Genomic DNA, 19858 nt, shown 5'->3' with positions numbered 1-19858 from the left:
CTGTTATCGCATGTGAGCTGGATAGTAAGTTTGTTACACTCTCTGGGATTCCTGGTAAACCAGAAGAAATCTCACCTCATTCCCACTCAACAGTTAATCTTCTTAGGTTTCGCGGTTTCAACTACCACCTTGACAGTCCATCTCCCCAGGGAAAAAGGCATGGCAATAAAGCTCTCCTTCGACAACCTACCTCAGAGCAAGGGACTTAGCAAGGTTGATAGGTCGCCTGAACGCTACTTTTCTGGCAGTTCTAGAAGCTCCCCTCCACCTCAGATCATTCCAGTTTCTCCTACACGAGGCTTTGAAGCAGGGATCATACGAGACCATAATTACTCTGTCAGCGGAAGCAAGGGCGGACCTGTAATGGTGGCGCCGAATTCTGCTCCTGTAGCCCAGCCGCCATCTTCTCGACAGGGCTGTAGTGCAAACGATCCAGACGGACAGCTCGCTTCGTGGTTGGGGGGCACGCTCTCAGGGTCAGGTAGTGGGCCGCAAGTGGGTCACCGAACAGATGCTCCGCATAAACGAATTGGAATTGACTGCAGCCTTTCTGAGACTCAAGATCCTGGCGAGAGGAGCAACATCGGGGTGTGTTCTACTCCAACTAGACAACAGGGCAGCGGTGGCGGCGATCAATCGAATGGGGAGCACTCGCTCGGTCCGTCTCAAACGATATAGCGCTGCAGTTGTGGTCTTGGTGCCTGAATCGAGGTCTAACAGTGGGGGCCCAATATATCCCAGGCAACCTCAATATCAGAGCAGACAGGGCATCACGCGTTCACTTCCACAGCAGCAGCTGGAAGCTACACACACAGGTTTTTCAGAGGATTGTCAGTCTTTGGGGGCCCATCCTTGTGAACTTCTTTGCCAACCTCTCAAATTACCAAGTCCCACAGTATTACAGTTGGAAGCCAGATCCAGGAGCCGCGGGCATAGATGCATTCGCTCAGTCTTGGTCGGATCCAGGCCTCTATGCCTTTCCTCTCTTCAGCCTAGTGAGCCGCTGTCTTCAGAAGACGCTAAGCTCGGACTCCTCGATCATCCTGCTCCAATCCTGCTCCAATCCTAGCTCCAATTTGCCCATCTCAACCTTGGTATCCATCCCTACTTCGTTGCGGCTCACAGGAACCCCGTGTTCTTCCATCCCTTCCAGATCTCCTTGTCAATCCGCAGGGCCTAGTACACCATCTAATCGACCAGGGCCTTCAACTGGCAGTGTGGCACCTGTCCAGCAGCTCGCTCTGCAGACAAGCCTTTCTGAGGATGCTGCCTCGCTCATCGCTGCTTCCCGAAGGACAGGCACAATGCGGGCATACGACTCCAGTTGGCGGAAATGGAATAGCGGGTGTGGTGAAAGGGCGATCAATCCCCTTTCTCCCCCTCTGAACCAGGTTCTTAATTTCTTGGCCCATTTACATTTCAGTGAGCATTTAGCATACAGGACAATTTGCACCTACCGGTCAGCTTTATCGCAGACAATTAGTCATTGTGATGGCTACCTTCTGGGGGAGCATCCAGCGGTCACGAGGCTACTGCGAGGTGTTTTTAACCTGAATCCCCCTCGTCCCTGTTACTCCTCAACCAGGCCAGTGGAAGTAGTCACAGCTCTCCTCTCTTCCTTACGTTCGAATGACTCTCTCCCCCTGCGTCTCTTGACCTACAAATTAGCTAAGTCGTTGGCTTTGACCACCGCAGGTCGCTCGGCAGACCTCCAGTTGCTGTCACTACAGGGCATCAGACGTCAGGAGTCTGGCTGGGAACTGATTATGAACGGGCCGCGGAAGACTTCGCGTGCGCACAAACCCTGGCCATCAGTCTTTGTTTCAGCCTTACATCATGATCCACTTCTCTGTCCTGTGAGTTGTCTTCAGTCTTACATTGCACGTACCTCCCCCCATCGTGCTGGAGCAATGCAAATTGTCCTGACCACTCAGAAACCTTTCACGCCAGCAGCCCGCGATACAATAGCACAGTGGTTGAAACGACTCCTGGTAATGGCTGGTGTTGACACCTCAATCTTTAAGGCACACTCCACGCGAGGAGCGGCTACCTCCAAAGCTCAGACTAAGAGGGTGTCGGTAGCTGAAACCCTGGAAGTGGTGGATTGGTACTCCGACACAACCTCAATCACTTCTATCTTCGAAACACTTGCGCGAGAGCAAACTTTGGCACCCTAGTCCTGTCCTAACTCTGAAGTTAAGCTTTGAACAAGCAGTTGTAAACCCTGATAGTAAGTGTCGATCGTAGCCGAAGTATAATTACCCGTTCTGACGAACGGTACTTACCTGAAGTTAGAGCAGGAATCATACGAGGTGTAGAGAGACACTTACTATCAGGGGGTCTTCCCGCCCATGTATGTATACCCCGCCCGAGTTAACATTTCTGGGTTGGTTTCTCTTTTTTGTCGTTACAGGCCGCGGGTACCAGTAGGACAAGCCTAGTCCAGAAATAAAATGTTGTCTTCTCCATTTACTTTGGTGTCTTCGCTGTAATTTCTTCACTCTGACCGCCTGGAGTTCGAAAGACGAGGAGAGATTAGGGAAGGATGCCTATATAGTGAATGTGGTGCTGGGGTCTGCCTAGTAAAACTTTAGCTTTGAACTTGACGCCCGACCAGCAAAAAGAGGAAAAAGCAGTTGTAAACCCTGATAGTTAAGTGTCTCTCTACACCTCATATAATTCCTGCTCTAACTTCAGGTAAGTACCGTTCGCCAGAACAGGTAATTCAATCATGTTATGTTTTATACTTAAAATACGTATAATACCGGCAGTCTGTTCCAATGGCGGTTCTACCGGCCAATCAGTTCTGCTAGCATGCACTTCTGCGTCTTCCCGACATGCCCCTCTCCATCCAGATGGCGTCGTTAAAAGTGAACGGAAAATCTATTATGTTGCTTGGTCGTCAGGGAATATCCAATTCAATCCAATCCAATCCAGTTTCCCGAAAATGTCGGCACCCAGTGAATACAGATAATTTATAGCTTAAATAGTCTGGGATTAATAGCCGACTGTATTTTGCCTCATGATTGGCCAGAGAGCTCAAAAAGTGGGTGGAGCCCCAGGTATAGAAAGGTTCCATTAATGGCCAGACTCCCTTTGGCATACACGGCACTGAGTGAGAACATGGCTTTCATCATGGAGGAAGGAAACACAGGAGCGGCCGTTTCGAGCAGATTTCCGTGGGACCCCTCTGGCGGTCGCTCCTGTCAAAACCGCCATTACTTCCTGTCCGCCATGTGATCATCTCTAAAGTTTCGGTTTGGCAACGCTTTGTTGCTCGCGCTGCTTTTCGTGCTTTTATGCTTTCCCAAAGTCATTTACTCCTAAAATGTGAGCACCACTGCGGAAGCAACGTTTCGTTAACGTGTTCTTACCCCGGTTGCGGCTGTCGTTCAACAGAAACCAGCTCTGTCACGGGAATCATGTTTCCTTCGTAAGCTTGACCGGTTGTTTCGTGCCCCTGTTTGTGAGAGAGTAATCTTGAATCGTTCCTTTGCAAGCTGGCGCTGTGCTACAGCTGCAGGTTCAATTAATTTCCTCCATCGTTGCACAAATTTGATTACTTGCATGCTTTATCACTTCAGCAACTAACACAAAACGCGGCCACGTCGTAGAACGAAGAATAAACCTCCGAACACACACAAAATAAAGATGGATGCGCGGCGTTCATCACAATGCAGATAGCAGATATCTGAACTGCAAGACAATCGCGACTCCCGTCGTCTGCTTTGGGAGCTGGCCTGCGCATGCTCTTCGGGTCACTAGAGCGATCACATGGTAGACAGGAGCATCCCAGAATGCAGGGCGAAGCTGGCACGCCCGTCCCAATGGCAAAAAGTAGGAAGGGCCGCTCCTGTGTTTCCTTCCTCCATGGCTTTCATGGAATGCAGACATACTCGTATATACAGGGTGTGTGCAGAAAAACGTGACCCGCATTTTTACATGTAACTCGTTGTCTACTTAGCCGAGGAACTTCCGGTGGCGCACGACGGTGTGTTTATGCGTGCGAAAGCTACAAAAAAATCCTGGAAGCCATACTCAGTGTAAACAAATAAACAGAGCGCGAAAACATGAGCTTCCATGCATTAGAATATGGCGGTCATGACAGTGCATGGTAGTGCATTTCCGTCTCATGTGCAGGCACTATGTGCAGGCACCGCTAGGGGTACTGCCGATGGGCATCCATGTGGGACATCGTTTCAATTTAGGCACCGATAGCTCCCCTAGCGGGACTTGAACACAACTCTCTTACGTCTACCATGTTGCCCTTTCACATACACCCTGTTGTCCACCATGTTGTCCTATTCTGATGCACGGAAGCTGACGTTTTGGTTGTTCCGTTTATTTTTTAAGCTGAGTATGGCTTCCACAATTTTTCTGCAGATTTCGCACGCATAAATGTGCCATCGTGCGCCACCGGAAGTTCGTTAGTTAGGTAGGCAACAAGCTATGTGCCTAAATGCGGGTCACGTTTTTCTGCACACACCCTGTACTTGTTTTCGAAAGGACCTAGCCGAATCTCAACTGAATCTCCCCGGAAGACGAACTATCTTGATGGACGATTAAAATTGTCACTGTTTAGAATTAGACGGACATGATTCAGCACATCAACTGGGATCCCTGGAAGAAAGAAATCATCTCACCATTCTCAACTTGGGACCGGACTACCGCGGACAGAAAACTTGGACAGAGGGAACTCTTCCAACAACAATTGGCCCCGCCCTGATCAATTCGGCCTGCCAGCGCCCACCAACTAAAGTAAAACTGCCAAGTTTTACTTTAGTTGGTGGGCGCTGGCAGGCCGAATTGAGGAGGAGGGTGCTCTCAACTGCGGGAGTGACCGCAACCTACTCCGGCTCTCAATGACTTGTATTACCAAATTAACGAAGCTACGAGAGCCCGCCCCAACCGCGACAACAAAGAAACAAAGGTGGAAGACGCAAGACAAGGACGCCTTACTAAAGTTTGGAACCTTGCTGGAAAGTACGCTACCAGTCCCGCCCATCAACTGTGAGTACAATGAATTCATCAAGCTCATGGAACTTGAGGCAGTAGGAACGGTGAAGGAAAACGTCATCAAAGCGGGGTAAAAGGAAGAAAAGAAATCAACCCTGGTTCGACGATGACGTCAAAGAAGCCATCTAGACAATATCTCAACAGAATTCGGGGGAAGGAAGAAAACGAAGATTTTCAGTTAATTTGCAGATGCAGTTAATTTGATGAAAACGAAGCAAAAAAAACAGCCTCTCAACGACCACCATAACCATAACTGAGAGGCTGTTTCTTTGCTTCGTTTTCATCAAATTAACTGCAGGAAATATTCTGAGAAAATAGTCGGTCAAACACTCATTCCTGCGTTCTGCTGACGTTCAACGACCACCATAACTGGCCACCGTGTGTCGGTGATTTCCGGCGCACGTCAAAAGAACCCCAAGTGGTCGAAACAGGGCCGGTGCTAGTGGTGTGCGGGGCCTGAGGCAAAGGCACATCGCGGGGCCTGTTTCACACGATTAAGTGCATACTTGATATTTAAAAAAAAGGTTGAGGGCTTCGTGCGCGGGGCCTATGCAAGAGCGCCTTACTCGCCCCCCCCCCCCCTATCGCCGGCCTAGTGTCGAAATTATCTGCAGTACGACCCTGCGGGACGTGCAACATGTCGCCACACTGCGCAGACTATAATCTTATACGTGTGACATCACTGTACCATTATACCATAACTGGCCTCCTGCACATGCTATTGGGTCAAGCTGCTTCGCCTTCGCCGTTGACAAGGATTTGATGGGTCTAGGACATTTCGATGCACGGACATTTCGGTGTACGGACGTTTCGGTACAAAGCATTACAGCGGCGGGGGAACACTGCAACGTGGGTTCCGGAAAAAATAGTCCCGGGAATGGCTGTCACGATGCCGACATATCGTAATAAAACAAAAGTAGTGTTGTCAGAAATTTTGTTTACATAGAGAAGAACGTGCTTTATGTATTTTTTGTGCGCTCTTACAGATTTAAGGCATGATCTGCATGTGTTCGTGGTCTGTCGTGGATTTTAAACTCTTGGGGCATTTTCTTCTTTAATATTTTGCGCCCCACGCTCTATAGTCGGTGCTGTACAGACACTCATTTTTTTTATTTCTTTTTTCAAGGGTAGTTGTCATAGTGAGCATTATCTCGAAGAGGGTATCTTCAAGGTACAGATATTATGCAATTTGAATTCCATTTGTTGAGGACGTGCCGGTTACATCTTTGGGGGAAGGATATGATTAGACGTTATTCCCCTTGTATTTCAAAAAGTTACCAAGTTACCATGTCCCGGTGTTCAGAAGGGAATATAGCAGTTCCTGTGTTCCCGTTAGGATAAAAGCTCTGCACCTTACCGTGGCTCTTCAAGTTTCCATAAATGGAACAAAAGTCTTCAAGCATGAAATAAGCAGTTTTATCGCATTATGGCCATCCCGTGTGTGATTCATTGTGATGAACTATGTTAAAAATGAACGAGCGAAAAATTGTTGATTATTAAAATTAAATTTATGACTATCGCATCTACCAGAGCTCTCCATGCCACCCCTCTGCCCCTAACGATCTCTGTCTCCTCTCTGCACATTCGCCGGTGGCGTTGTGTCCGTACCCGGCAGTTCCGAGCGGACGCTACCTCATATCATCATTTCATACGTCTCATTGACCCCCTGCAGGAATTTACTATTGCCTGCCGCTGCAATAGAGCTGAAGAATCACTCCTCCGCCGTCTTCAAATGAATGTTGCACGGATACCCTCACTCCTGTATAAAATGCGCCAGACGAACATTCCCAATTGCACAACTTGTTGTGTGGATGCCGACATCGAGCACTACCTCCTATCCTGTAACCGGTACCCCTCAGAAAGACTCGTCCTCCAACGCCACTTGCGACAGCTTGGCTACCCTAACGTCACTTTGGCCACCGTGCTAGGCCCGGTCCTGCACAATCAGGGGGCAGTTACGACTGCCCTCTTGAGCTTTCTCCGTGCCACTGGTCTCTCGACCAGCCTCTAAGGCCCTTTTGTGTATCTAACTGTGTGTGTGGGCGTGTTTCTTTTCTCTGTTTTTTTTTGTTTTATTTTTTCTTTTTGTTATCTTTCCTGTTTCCTTTCCTTTTCCTTTTCTTTTTCGTTTTCTTTCCTTTTTTTCGTTTCCTTTTTTTCGTTTTCCTTCTTTTTTGGTTTCTTTCCTTTTTTCGTTTTCTTTCTATCTTTTCGTTCCCTTTCCTTTTTTTTCGAGGAATAGCAAGTCAATCTTTGCCTGACTAACCTTTCCTTGCTTTTTTTTTTTCTCAATAAACATATCCCCCCCCCTTTCCACAACCGCCTCTTCGACATGGTCACAGCCCAATCTGCCGAATTCCAACTCGCCGAATGCTGATAAGAGGATTATCATTTGGGGGGAAGACCACTACTTTTCGGCGGAATGGGAAGGGACGCAGCAGCTCTTCGGCGAGATGGGAAAGCCTGGAGTTGACCTGAATAGCAAGGGAACAGCGGGGTCAGTAGCACTTACGGGAAGATACGGAGTCCGTCAATGACTCAAGTTTCTTCGGGTGGACACACTTATTGTTATGCCACAGGAAGGCCCACTTCTTGTCAGGATGGCAGAGAGGCAATTTGAGTTTCTGCAGACGGAACGACGTGGCCGACATTTACTTTTTGAAGGATATATCTATCGAATTTCAAAGAACGTGGACGTGGTGTCATATTATAAATGCGCGAAAGGACGCCGTGCCACTGTCGTGTACCAGCTCCGGTGGCGCAGCGGTAACGCGTGCGCTTGGAGACTGGGAGGTCCGCGGTTCGAATCCGCGGGCCGGCTGTGCCGTCTGGGGTTTTTCCTGGGTTTCCCTCAGATGTGTAATAGGCGTATGCCGGCACAGTTCCCCTGAAGTCGGCCCATGGACGCAGCTATCCTCCCCCCGAGCGGATTCCGCTCGGTCTTCCACTTCACCCTTTCCTCTCCTCCTCTCCACCTCCTTTCCCTTCCCGAGAAACATGCCGCCTAATCAGGCAGGCAGACCTCTCGGGTTCCTCCCAACGACACTCCTCCTCCTCCTCCTCCTCCTCCACTGTCGTGTTACCTGACGGCATGTACAGAAGCCACCGTGGAGAGCACGACCACCCCCCGGACACGGCAAAGGCCATATCAAGTCGTAATATTGCCAGTAATTGTAATCAGTTACTTTTTTCGAGTAACGTGTACAACTCTGCCTTTTGCACATGGAATAAATCGCGCACATGGAAAACTAGTCTTGTTTCATGTAACAGCCTTTGGGAAACAATATTTCATTTAACCAGAGGTCCCATTGGGAAACAGTGTGTTGATGTATATCCCCACTATGGTTGATAGTGTCAAGGTGGCGAACTTCCTAAGCAAACGGTTCTCTATTCGGCCAACTGGGACTGGACCTTTTGGGTCATTCGGCCAGTTGGGAGTCCATGCTTCCAGGTCAGGGGATTACCGGCGTCACCCAGTTTTCAAAGCTTTCAACGAGTTGGGATTTGGCAGATTGGGAAGTCACGGAAAAGACGACCAGTTTATGGCTAACGAGTCTAACAGCTTTTGGAGGGGCACCACGGTAATGTTATATGGTTGTTTAGGCCTTGAAAATACGCGGCCATCACCGAGGAAAAAGTATGTAGAAATACAAGGGGAATAACGTTTAATGAAATGCTTCCACCAAAGATGTAACCGCGGCACGTCCTCAACTAATGAAATTCGAATTGCATAATATCCGTACCTTGAAGATGTCCCATTCGAGATATACTCACTACAAAATTAAAAAGCAATTCTTCGTCTGCTCTTGAAAAAGAAATAAAAAAATGAATATCTGTACAGCACCGACCAGAACATGGGGCGCAAAATATTAAAAAAGGAAATGCCGCAAAAGTTTAAAGCCACGACAGACCACGAACACATGCAGGTCATTAAATCTATAACAGTGCACAAAAAATACATAACGCACGTTCTTCTCTATGTAAACCAAATTTCTTGACAACACTACCTTCGATGCCAACCGCCCTCTTCCCTTTGTTTTATTACGATATGTCGACATTTTGACAGCCATTCCCGGGACCATTTTTCCGGGACCCCTCAGCAACGTTCTGCACCGAAATGTCCGGATCCCAGATTTGATCCGTCGATCACGAGACTGGGGGAGCTCGCCGGAGGAGAAGGACGACAGCGAACGAACCATTGGCGAGCCTCAACGAGTATTTGTGTGCGCGTTACCAGTTTGCCTCACAGGCTTAACTTGGCTGGCTTTGAAGCGAAACCACAACGTTTATAATTCACGTCACGCATGTACGCTTTTATTATGTCTGTGCAAATAATATATCGAGCTTTATTGTTTTTGTGGTCCATTGGGATCCTCGCTCGTCACTGTGATGGTGGAACGGGCGAGGGAAATGTTCCTACCTACTACACGCGATACGTTATTCTTGCATTGGAGCGCCACAGCTGATGTGAATACACATGTCAAAGTATTAAAATCTACGTGCAGTGACACTGGTTTTGTGATTGTAGCGATTGTAGCAATCACAAAAAATGCGACATCGCAAACCGAAACCGAAAGTTCCAACGCGTAATGGCAGTGCGCCGCAGCAATAAATTCCGGCTGTGGTCTTCAGTTCCATTCCAGATTCGAAGGCAAAACATTATGAGTTTTGAGTGGCTACCTATTTCTAGCTCGATCTACAGATTTTTCGGACTCGGATCTACAGCTATCTTTTTTTTCAAGTCTGGCAACGCCGCTATTCCGCCGAAGTCCGGCCGGAGCCGAAGTATGGTGAGCTAGCCGAAGGGGTGCCACCGGTGCCACTACAATCCATCCATCCGAACACAAACATGGCGTGCAACGTCGGTCGGCTTTCGGTCAAAAAGACCGCAATCTTTCTCTGCGACATGCAAGAGAAGTTTCGAAACACTATCAAGTATTTCCCGGAGATTGTGAGCGTTTCGCAGAGGCTTTTGATAACGGGAAAAACGCTTGGCATGCCGGTCACAGTGACGGAACAGTACCCAAAAGGTACGAGCTGATGAACTCATTAAGACATGCAGCGTAATAAATTGCTGATAACAAACGCCTGCAGGTCTCGGACACACCGTGCCTGAACTAGGCCTCGGCGACTACCCGGACGTGAAGCCGATAGCCAAAACACAGTTTTCTATGGTCACAGAAGAGGTTGCTCAGCAACTCGACGACCGTAACTTGGACTCTGTTGTTCTTTGCGGAATCGAGGCACACGTCTGTATACAGAACACAGCTCTCAACCTCCTAGAACAAGGGTTCAACGTGCACGTAGTTGTTGATGCCTGCTCTTCACGGACCATGGTTGACAGGTAAATAATATCTGTTTGTCGTTAATTATGTCTTCTAGCATCAGTGATGGGAAAAGTACTTCAGACTTGTACTTGCATCTGTCAGCATTGATACTAGAACTACAATACAAAATACGATACTGGATACAGATACTACAATACTGGATAATACAATACAAAATACGATACTGCAAATTAAAGTAAAGTACAAATGGGAATGGATGTTCTGAGGCTGGAACACATAGAAAGGACAAATACATACAAAGATAAACCAGAAGATGTGGGTTCGAGTCCTACAGCTGGCTAACCTTCTCAGTGACTTCCTTCTTCCATCATTAAAGTACAATTACATAAGGCAGACACACGTACATGATAATGCTTTACAGGCACAGACGTGGGAACCTGCACACACCCTGTACATGGTAGTTTGTTTTGTTGCACCTTTCACCGTTTGGTGGTGACAAAAAGTGAGGAATCAGTTACGTGAAGATTGTTACTTTTAGAAAGTCTGCCCCATTTACTTGTAAAGTTCTACAAAGCCTGGCCCTAGATGGCTTACAGTTAATAAAATTTGCTAAGGCACCCAGTTCTGCAAAAGCAAACTATTTACTTATCATTTAATTGACTTATCCATCTGCTCAGTGTTCAGTGTTCTCGTGCTGGTCTCCGGGTGCCAAATTAATACATTTCCGCTGCCCACTGACACATGACTTGCTTTTCAAACGAAGATACAAAAGAGTATGAAGTGCAATGCTGAAGTTTCCATTTTGCCTGTCGCCTCGTTGTTTGCAACAAAATTATCCATGCTAGCGTGCGAAAATGTAAAATGAGAGCAAACACACACACACAGAAGTAGAAGAAGAAAGAACATGCTGCCCGTCACTGTGCATAGAGTGAATGTGATGATGATGTGGCTAAGAAAAGTGGGGGGGACATAAGCGATTCCAACCTATAACAGTGGAGCTCTATAGAAGTACTAGTTCTTAACTTGTCAACAGTGTTATATTCCTCCATCAAAAATTCCTTTCCCGACACACAAATTATTTTGTACTTGCCCAGGTTTTGCCTTACCATTACCAGCTGAATGTTTAAACCCTTGGTGAGATAGTACCGGAGAAAAGCACTTTTTCAAAGAATATATAGCGTACACAATTTAAATTGTGCTTGAAATAAAGTACAAGAGCTCAGAAATTTACTTAAAGTAGTACATACTTGTGTACTTCGTGCTTCAAGTATTTCCCATTAGCTGTCTCACATTCATGGTGAAGGACTTCTTTCCAGAATGTTTGCGTTTGAGCGAATGAAAGCAAGTGGCGCATGGCTTACGACGAGCGAGAGTGTGATACTAGGACTACTTGGAGGATCCCACCACCCAAAGTTCAAGGAATTGCAAAAATACATCATGGAATCTGCACCCGACAGTGGATTGTTGGACTACAGAAAGCCCTTCTAAACCAGTGCCACACTGCAGAAAGTGCATAGCTCTGTATTTCAATTTTGTTTTCATAGTCTATATTTTTGTATGTTTGATATAGACACTCTTTAAGATGTTTGTACAATACAATTCCGGACAAAACTATTTTCTATGCTCTGCCCACATCTAGGCTATGCCAACTTTGATCCACTGTTGTAGTGAAGGAAATGCTTCTACTAGCTGGTTTCCTAGGTGTCTTTCTTTATTTTTTTCTTCTTCTTCGTCAATTAATCTTTGTCGTAGGAGACTTCTGCAGCTGAGAACTGTACATCACTGCACAATACTGTTGCAATCGTGTTGAACTGAAAAGTCGATATACAAATAAAATGTTTAAAGGCAGAATTCCGGGTTTGTTGGTGATTCATCTCCTGCTTGTCACCTAAGCTGGTGGGCATGTTGCACACTACAGGAATGCCATAATGCCATCACAGTAAGAGAGAGGTACGAGGGTGGCAGTGGTGGTGGTGATGAAAGGGCTCGCTGTTGTCTGCCTCACAGAGGTAGGCAACGTCACGACTAGCGCCCTGGGGGAATGTGTGTCCTGGGCCGACTTCTAAGGGAACTGTGCCGACACATGTCTCAGAGTGTCAGAAGAAAACCCAGGAAAGAGCCCAGACAGCACAGCCGGCACCGGGATTCGAACCCGGGTACCTCCCAGCCTCGGCGTGACTTGGCCAACACGCTAACCACGGAGGCACGCGAGCTGGTGAGGTGTGAGGAGAAGCCAACTGCTGGCTCCCTCTAATTTCCTCTGTAAAGTAGTTGTTGGTAGAGTGAGCCACTGTGCATTATGTTTGCATCATAGGTTCAAGTCTCACTCCCCTCTTTTACTTCTTATGATGCCCCAACATGTGCTTGGAATTCTGTTTTATTTGATGCGCATGTCTACTACATTGTTAGCTTTGCGTCTGCGACCTTGTGTGCGATTCATGGTACTGATCAACATGGTGTGCTTACAGTGAATTCTCCAGTTTCCACAACCGGAACCGCATAGTGGAAGAATGACCCGAACCATTTCCCCTGAACTGCATCATGTATCTGGACTCTACTCACTGCACCTCCAGTGGCCTGAATTTGAGAGCAATATAACATACAAGACTTTTTTTTTACATTTCTAGCGGGTAGTTTGTGGGGGGTGGGGACTATTAGTGGGTATGCTGGGAAAATCCCTGCCTCGTCGTAATGGAAAAACCACAGGGTGAGCACATACCGCACTGGAAAGTGTTATAAGATCTCCAGGACCGGGTAATACGACTAAATAACAGATAAATGCGGGTTCTTTGAGGAGCAAGATTCTTACCTCAGACACAGTCAGAGGAAGAGCTCCGGTACCTCTGTCAACTTTTCCAAAGACCCGAAGACAGCTACATAAAAGGCACGTTCAGACACACCTGGTATGAAAAATGCACGAAAGCAAAACGGATCAAAGACATCGAGTTGATCTACAGCAAATACATAAGGCAGAAAGTGGATCAAAATCATAGCGAAAGAAATGAAGAATACGTTGAAGATGGGAATAGAAACCGCAAAGAACAGCAGTATGCTCTCCGTAGCGCAGACAAGTTCAAACCTACACCTGAAAATTTTTATGAAAGAGACAGAAGAAGTGGTGCCCTAGAGCCGCCCGGAGGCGAGCTTCCGCCTGGGGCACGATTACGCAACACCCCCCCCACACACACACACTCGATGCTCTGTAAACAAAAAAGAAAAGCTAATGTGCAGTACCGAGCTCAAATTCTCTTGATTCTCGTTTTATTGCCCAACCTAGCTCCCGAAATATGCCGTCCAGTGCCCCCTCTGGCGAAGGGCGGCTGCCCCATCTCCCCCTCCCCCAATGGGAACGGCTCTATGGTGCCATCAGGGTGTGTGCAGATAAGCTCCAGTGGCCCTCAGGTACGTGTGCAAATGCCACTGGAGTTTATCTGCACACACCCCGCATTTCAAGACTGGTCCCCCCTTCACTTGAACGTGACATGGCACCGGCTGTGGGGCACAAACGCGCAACATACAAAGCGTTAAGGGGGCGGCGAGATCTTAAAATTTCTGTATTTTTGTAAATATATGGGGAAGAATATGAAATGCTGTACCCACGCGTGAATGCGACAGTTTTGTCCCGGAAGCAGCAGACGACGGAATATGATGGGACGCACACGTCACAAATCCAGGAAACCAACACGCCAATGCCACCTAATGAACGATTAAATTCGATTAAGGTCGTGAATTTCTGGAATTTCATCGTTTGGTTGGTGTTTAGAAGTTAGAGGCTCCATGTGTTTGGTTTGTCGCGTAGGTCGCGTGTCCCGAAATGAGGATACTCTCGGCTACGTCTGCTGCTTCTGCTTCTGCGCAGAGCACAGCCGGTCACGTCACACAGCTGCCCTGATTCAAAAGGCCGGGATGCAGATAACATAACAGCAACTTTATTTTATTAAGATAACTAGAACTTGGTTGTCCTACTTTTCGTTCTGGTGTTCTGGTACTCAGTGCATAAATATGGCGCGCAACGTTGGACGTCTTTCGGTTAAGTAGACCGCGATCTTTCTCTGCGACATGCAAGAGAAGTTCCAACACACTGTCAGGTATTTCGCAGAGATTGTCAGCGTTTCGCAGAGGCTGTTAAGGTTGGGAAAAACCCTTGGCATGCCGGGTATAGTGATGGAACAATACCCAGGAGGTACGAGCTACACGATCGAGATGATCAAATCATCATCGACACATGGAACATCGATACACAGTGTTACTCGCAAGTTAATAACGAACGTCTGCAGGTCTCGGATGTACCGTACCTGAATTAGGACTCGGTGACTACCCTGAGTTGAAGCCCATAGCAAAAAAGCAGTGGTCAATGGTCACAGAAGAGGTTTCCCGGCTACTCGACAACCATAACCTAGACTTTGTTGTTCTTTGCGGTATTGCGGCTCGTACCTGTATTCAAGGCACAGCTCTCACGCTCATAGAGCAAGGATTCAACGTACACGTAGTGTTAATACTATGTATTCTCTCATGTGATATACCTGTACCTTATAAATATTTTTGTGAAATATTGAAGTCCTGGTCATAACTCATAAACTATGTTTTACATCCCAGACAAAATGACAGCTGAGATTCTTGAAAAACCCTCGAATTTTGGTTCAAAAATTCAGTGGGAACCATGTGCACAGTTCTGTATATAAAAACTTGCTTTCATAATTCATATTTTCAGTTTAACAACAACTTTGTTTTGGTGATGATGACAGGGGTGTATCATTGCCAGAGACTATACTCTACCACATTGCACATATCAGATATAGAAAAATATAAATTATGGAAACAAACTTGGAATACAGAACCTACTGACCTGCTCTGGTGACCAGCAAGACCGGAAACACCTGGTTTTGTGTTTATGTGTTCTATTAAACTTTTACTGATGCATCTGCTAGTCTTCCAAAACAGATCCAAATCTTTTGCCACACGAGAGTGGGGTCTCATAAATGACTTTGTACTGCATTCTCAGTGTTTTTTCTAGGGGAGGGCCAAGCATGGCCACCAATAGACACTAGGCTATAGTCAGCCAAACCTCTGATATGCAGAAGATCCTGTGTACAAGATTTGGGTTATTGTGACAACATCCGAGTATATCAAATGCTCTGTAAAGGACCTTGAGAGTTTTGTGAAAGAAATAAATCATGGCGACCTACGAGTAAAGAATGCGGTTTCAGTCACGGCATGTTGTCCGTTAACTGTCGATCCACACTAACGGTGCAAAAAATGCTAGTTTCACTAAATATGTCACATCCAGCGTTTGAATCTCACAGAAAAAAAAGTCTGGGGCAAGCAGCGCAGAACACTGGATGTCTGTCAGGCGTCCCAGAGGACTCCTTTCTCCACTTGGACCTGTTAGTGTACATATTTTCTTTCAGGGAAACTTTTACCTCTGGGTCCTCCATCTGTATGGATTGTACTACTGATTAAGCTTTGTAAAGTTTAAATAAATTCAAATTCAAATTAAATTCAAATATATACACATTGGACGAAACTCGTTATCACAAGGATATTCCAACATCCAGCTTTAGACGTACATGATATCCTTAGGACTGCCATGTGTTGTTGGGGCATAGATCACTGCATATGTCCGTTTCTCGATATCCTGAGGGTATCATTTCCACGCTTGATTTTCTTGATCCACGCTGGATATCAGAGGGATACATCAGACAGACGAATCCGACCATGGACGTTAGGACATAATCGTACATTCACTGGATATTCGGTGTTGTTGGGGAAGGGCCTGTGGGTAGAAGCAGCATATTTGTGCACTCAGTCAGGTTCCAGACCTTCAGAAAAGCAAATGAGCAAACTTGTACCCTACCGATCTTTTTACTGTCAAGGCTCATAAAGGAGGAGCTCCTGTGCAGTCAACCATCTCTGGGGCCAGTACTGGGAAGATTTTCACATTTCTGTACAAGTTCTTGCATGTGCTGATTGTTAGTGACCCCATTCTCGATTTGTAATTCAGCAGCAGTAACTGATCCATGCTGTGAACCTTTGCCAACAGAAATGATATCTGCACAGCCTTGGAATAACACATTTCCAGAACATGATTTTCTTCATGACGTCCTTGCAGAAGTACCTTGTCTCGTACTCCCCGTTTAGGTGTGCCAAAAGAGGGGCTCCAACTTAAAGCACCCAATGTCATCCAACACTCACCAAATCGAATGGGAGCAGCTAGGATGTGTTTGTGACTGGGCTATAAATGCAAGATGACGCTATCGCAACAGATATTCTAAGTGGGACAGAAAACTAATTTATTCTTCACAAAACCTCATTCTTTAAACTATAATAAGAAAATATGTGTACATCCTTTACATAGCCAACAGGGAGCTCTATTACCGACCAGAGTCGTACAGAGAAACGATGGTGGCAGCGGGACTTCGGAAAAGCACCCCCGAAACATAACAGTGCCGTTTTACGTGGACTGGGATGGAATTAGAAAGTTCAATAGTATATGGCACACAGAGCACTGGATGTGGGGGAGCAGTAGCCTGAGCTTCTAAATGGGCAACACATCTTTGTCTACGGGAACACATCACACGGCAGCACTAAGATCAGTAGTCAAAACAGTCTCCTGCTGATCACTGAGAATGACATTGCACAAACACCGGTGTGAGCTCGAAATATGTGGACAAACACACACCAACTACGTTTAACAAATTTAACAGGTCGAGTTTGTCACAGGCGCTAGCTATACCTGCACGACGTCACCAAAGCATCGAGGTTGACTGGGGGCCTCAGTTCTGACACGAAAAAGGAATTTACATTGGGTAATATTTGGCATCGCTAGCGCAGCATATAAAAGTGCATATTACTGGTAAAACACGAATAAAAATGTTCAGTTATGCACAAACATCACGTCCTGCAATAACATGGTGGCCATCAATGTTTACAACGAAGGGCCAATACAACTGCGGCAATTAAAAGCGACAGGGAATGAAGTGCAGGCCCACACCAACAAAGTGCAACCACTTTTGATTCCCGAAAGCTTTTCCTGCACAATTTTCGTAAAGCAACTATGTACAGAACGGAAATATTTTGCCGCTAATTATCGAAGGACTCAACACAGTGGAGTACTACAGTGGTGGTACTTTGGGCACCACAAACTTGATATGTGGTAGACGCGAAAAATAGGCGAGGCAGATAAATTGCACCGGTATGATTGTAGATGAAGCAGTGATGCTACAACACCACAACAGGAATGCACCTTAGACCATGACTTTGCTCGTTATCAACATTCGTAGAATACACCTAAACAGTCGCATTACATGTTACTGCTGAAGATCCAATGGGGTAAAAGCAGGAAGCAGCATTAGACGTCGTTTCAACTGTCTCAATGCGTTTGCATTTCAAGGCTTGGCCTTAGGTTAAAATATTACCCAACAATGATATGAAGTCGAAGCAAAGAAGCAAACATACTGAACCACAATAACATACAGCAAGGTTTTTGTGAAATCGTCAAAGAAAAACGCAGATTGCACTTGAGAAATCCGGCAGCTTGAGGTGTGCGAACAGCTTTTTTTTTTTATACAACTGCAGGACACCATTTCACTGGCTTAAAATGCACAATCACTTCAAGGAACATGCACGGCACGTGGAACTCAGTAATTACAATTATATACAGCACTCTCTCTGAAGAGAGACGGGATATGATACAGGAAGGGCTAAATAAATACTGGTTGCTTTCTTTACGACACAGACAAACGGGATTCAAGGAGGCCCCTTTTGAATTTTGCTGCTCTGTTTAGTCTCTGCAGACTTGAGATCTGCTTGTTCTTTCTGCTTCGAAGTAGAACCTTTTTTTGTTCCTGAATGCCGCCACTTCCCATCTGAAGCCACCGGCTTGTTAGCACCAGGTTGAGGGTCAACGCTTGTAACAGTTCCTAAAGCAGGTGACGAATCCGCGGGCGGAGTGACGACAGGCTCAAATGACTTGCGAGACGCCACCTTCAGTACCGTTGTTGGTACAGTCTGCGCTGTAGAGGAGGACACCACGGTGGTCGATTCTGACAGGGTCGTCTGACACGGAACTTTTGATGTCGTTGGCACCACAGGCTTCGAAGTCGCGGTAACTATCACAGTTTCTGACGCTGGCTGTGGCTCGCTCTTTTGCACGGGCACAATAATGGCCTCGGCAGACGTGATAGAGCTCTCAGTATGGTGAGCCTTTGCAGACATTGATGCAACGGTTGACACTGCAATCGTACCAGCCACGCCTGCATCAGCAGATGACCTTTGAGGTGCAGGAACACCTTTTGATTTCGCACGCTTCATAGTTGATGTCTGCATTGTGGTTGTTGTGGGTGTTGGCCCCTTTCCACACTTGGCTTCGTCCCCCTCTGTTGTCTTCTCGCTCTCAACAGGTGGCAGCGGTGTGCTAGGTGTCACCGTAAACATGGGCACTGCTCCGCTCGCATTTTCAGTCTTTAATGTGATTGCTGCCGTTTCTGTAAAGGTAGCATCCACTTCCTTGCTTTCTAATTCTTTGCAAATGCTAGCTGCAGGCTCGATGCTTGTGACTCCTTCTACCTCACTCTGGGAATGACTCCTGGCTCTTGGCCACTCTTCTGCTGTCTCCTCCCCAGCCATCAGTGAACTCGCAGACTTTAACAGCCTTGCTGGTGACAACGACGTTGTGGCCATTTTCGTGGTAACTCTCGGCGGCGAACCCCTCGTCGATGGCGTCGACGCTAGCGCGAGTGGTGATGCTTGGCTGCAGAACGAGTCTCTCTTTTTCGCTTCTGCAGACTTTGGGTGAAGACGATCTGGTGACAGCGCTCTTCGCAGTAAGGGTGAACCTGGCTCTGCGCTTTTGGGGCGCATCAACGATTTTCTCGCCACAGACGTGGTCGCCGTAGATGGCGCTGCTAGCGTCGGTGGAGACACCTTGCGCCCTACAGCAAACACTTGGGGGGCTTGTGACACTCCCGGCGGATGATGGTGTCCTAGCGGAAATGCTAATGGGGAAGGTGACCTCGTCGGACTAATTGCGGGAAGGGGAGACGGGGACGGCGTTCTCGCGAGTGGAGACAGTGGGATGTGGCCAACCGATTTTCTTCGTGGGGAACGGAAAGTCTGAGCTAGTTTGTGCTTGAGACCGTGCAGAGAGCTGGGGCGCTGGAAGTGCGCTGGCCCTGCTGTAGCACCGGTGCTCCCTGCGGGGGAATTTGGCACACTCGACCCTGGCGAAGTACTCGGAGATGATGTTGTGGTTGAATGAGAAGATTCCGAGGACGAGCGTGCTGGTGGGGAACCGTGTCGCTTGATGGAGGGCCTGGGTGGTGGAGATCCTCCGCTTGCTGAAGGTTCCACCAGTGACTGGAAGCTCCGACTTGGGACCAGGGTGGATGAAGATGCCCCAGAGCTCACTGCTGACCCTACAAGCTGCTGGATCTCTGCGCTGGCCCGTTTAGAGCTAAGGCGTCGGAGGAGGGATGCTCGTCGCTTCTTGTCCGTTGGTTTCGAGCCAAGGGTGGGAGGAGATCCTTGATGCTTGCTTGTGGGGCCCTGGAGAACAA

The 19858-nt window shown here is 47.2% G+C and overlaps 2 protein-coding genes and 1 long non-coding RNA gene across 10 annotated transcripts in view; 2 read left to right on the top strand and 1 right to left on the bottom strand.

The window, feature by feature from the left end:
• The first annotated feature begins 9820 nt into the window (after window positions 1–9820).
• LOC135392776 (isochorismatase domain-containing protein 2-like) lies at window positions 9821–12155 on the top strand. Its single transcript, XM_064623497.1, has 3 exons — window positions 9821–10046; window positions 10111–10360; window positions 11621–12155. The coding sequence occupies exons 1-3, from the start codon at window positions 9866–9868 to the stop codon at window positions 11790–11792; spliced, it is 603 nt and encodes a 200-aa protein (XP_064479567.1). The 5' UTR covers window positions 9821–9865; the 3' UTR covers window positions 11793–12155.
• Window positions 12156–14135: 1980 nt separating this feature from the next.
• Window positions 14136–14854, top strand: LOC135392775 (uncharacterized). Its single transcript, XR_010422216.1, has 2 exons — window positions 14136–14487; window positions 14582–14854. It is a non-coding gene; the product is annotated as an uncharacterized LOC135392775 (long non-coding RNA).
• Window positions 14855–16570: 1716 nt separating this feature from the next.
• LOC135391283 (microtubule-associated serine/threonine-protein kinase 3-like) overlaps window positions 16571–19858 on the bottom strand; it is a 207525-nt gene continuing 204237 nt past the window's right edge. For all 8 annotated transcript variants that reach the window (XM_064621486.1, XM_064621483.1, XM_064621485.1 and 5 more), the window contains one exon: window positions 16571–19847. In XM_064621486.1, the coding sequence (XP_064477556.1) occupies window positions 18051–19847 (1797 nt within the window). In that variant the 3' untranslated portion in view covers window positions 16571–18050. The remainder of the gene's footprint in view (window positions 19848–19858) is intronic.

The sequence above is a fragment of the Ornithodoros turicata genome, chromosome 4, assembly GCF_037126465.1.
Source record: "Ornithodoros turicata isolate Travis chromosome 4, ASM3712646v1, whole genome shotgun sequence".
In the NCBI taxonomy this organism is placed as follows: domain Eukaryota; kingdom Metazoa; phylum Arthropoda; class Arachnida; order Ixodida; family Argasidae; genus Ornithodoros; species Ornithodoros turicata.
The sequence above is the reverse complement of the archived record's forward strand: the minus strand, read 5'-3'. Positions and strand labels throughout refer to the sequence as shown.

Excerpts from the sequence above, each read along its gene's own strand:
- LOC135392776 (XM_064623497.1), top strand. The coding sequence starts at position 9,866 with ATGGCGTGCAACGTCGGTCGGCTTTCGGTCAAAAAGACCGCAATCTTT. Across the intron at positions 10,047-10,110 it reads GACGGAACAGTACCCAAAAG|GTCTCGGACACACCGTGCCT; the intron begins GTACGAGCTGAT and ends AAACGCCTGCAG. Across the intron at positions 10,361-11,620 it reads TCACGGACCATGGTTGACAG|AATGTTTGCGTTTGAGCGAA; the intron begins GTAAATAATATC and ends ACTTCTTTCCAG.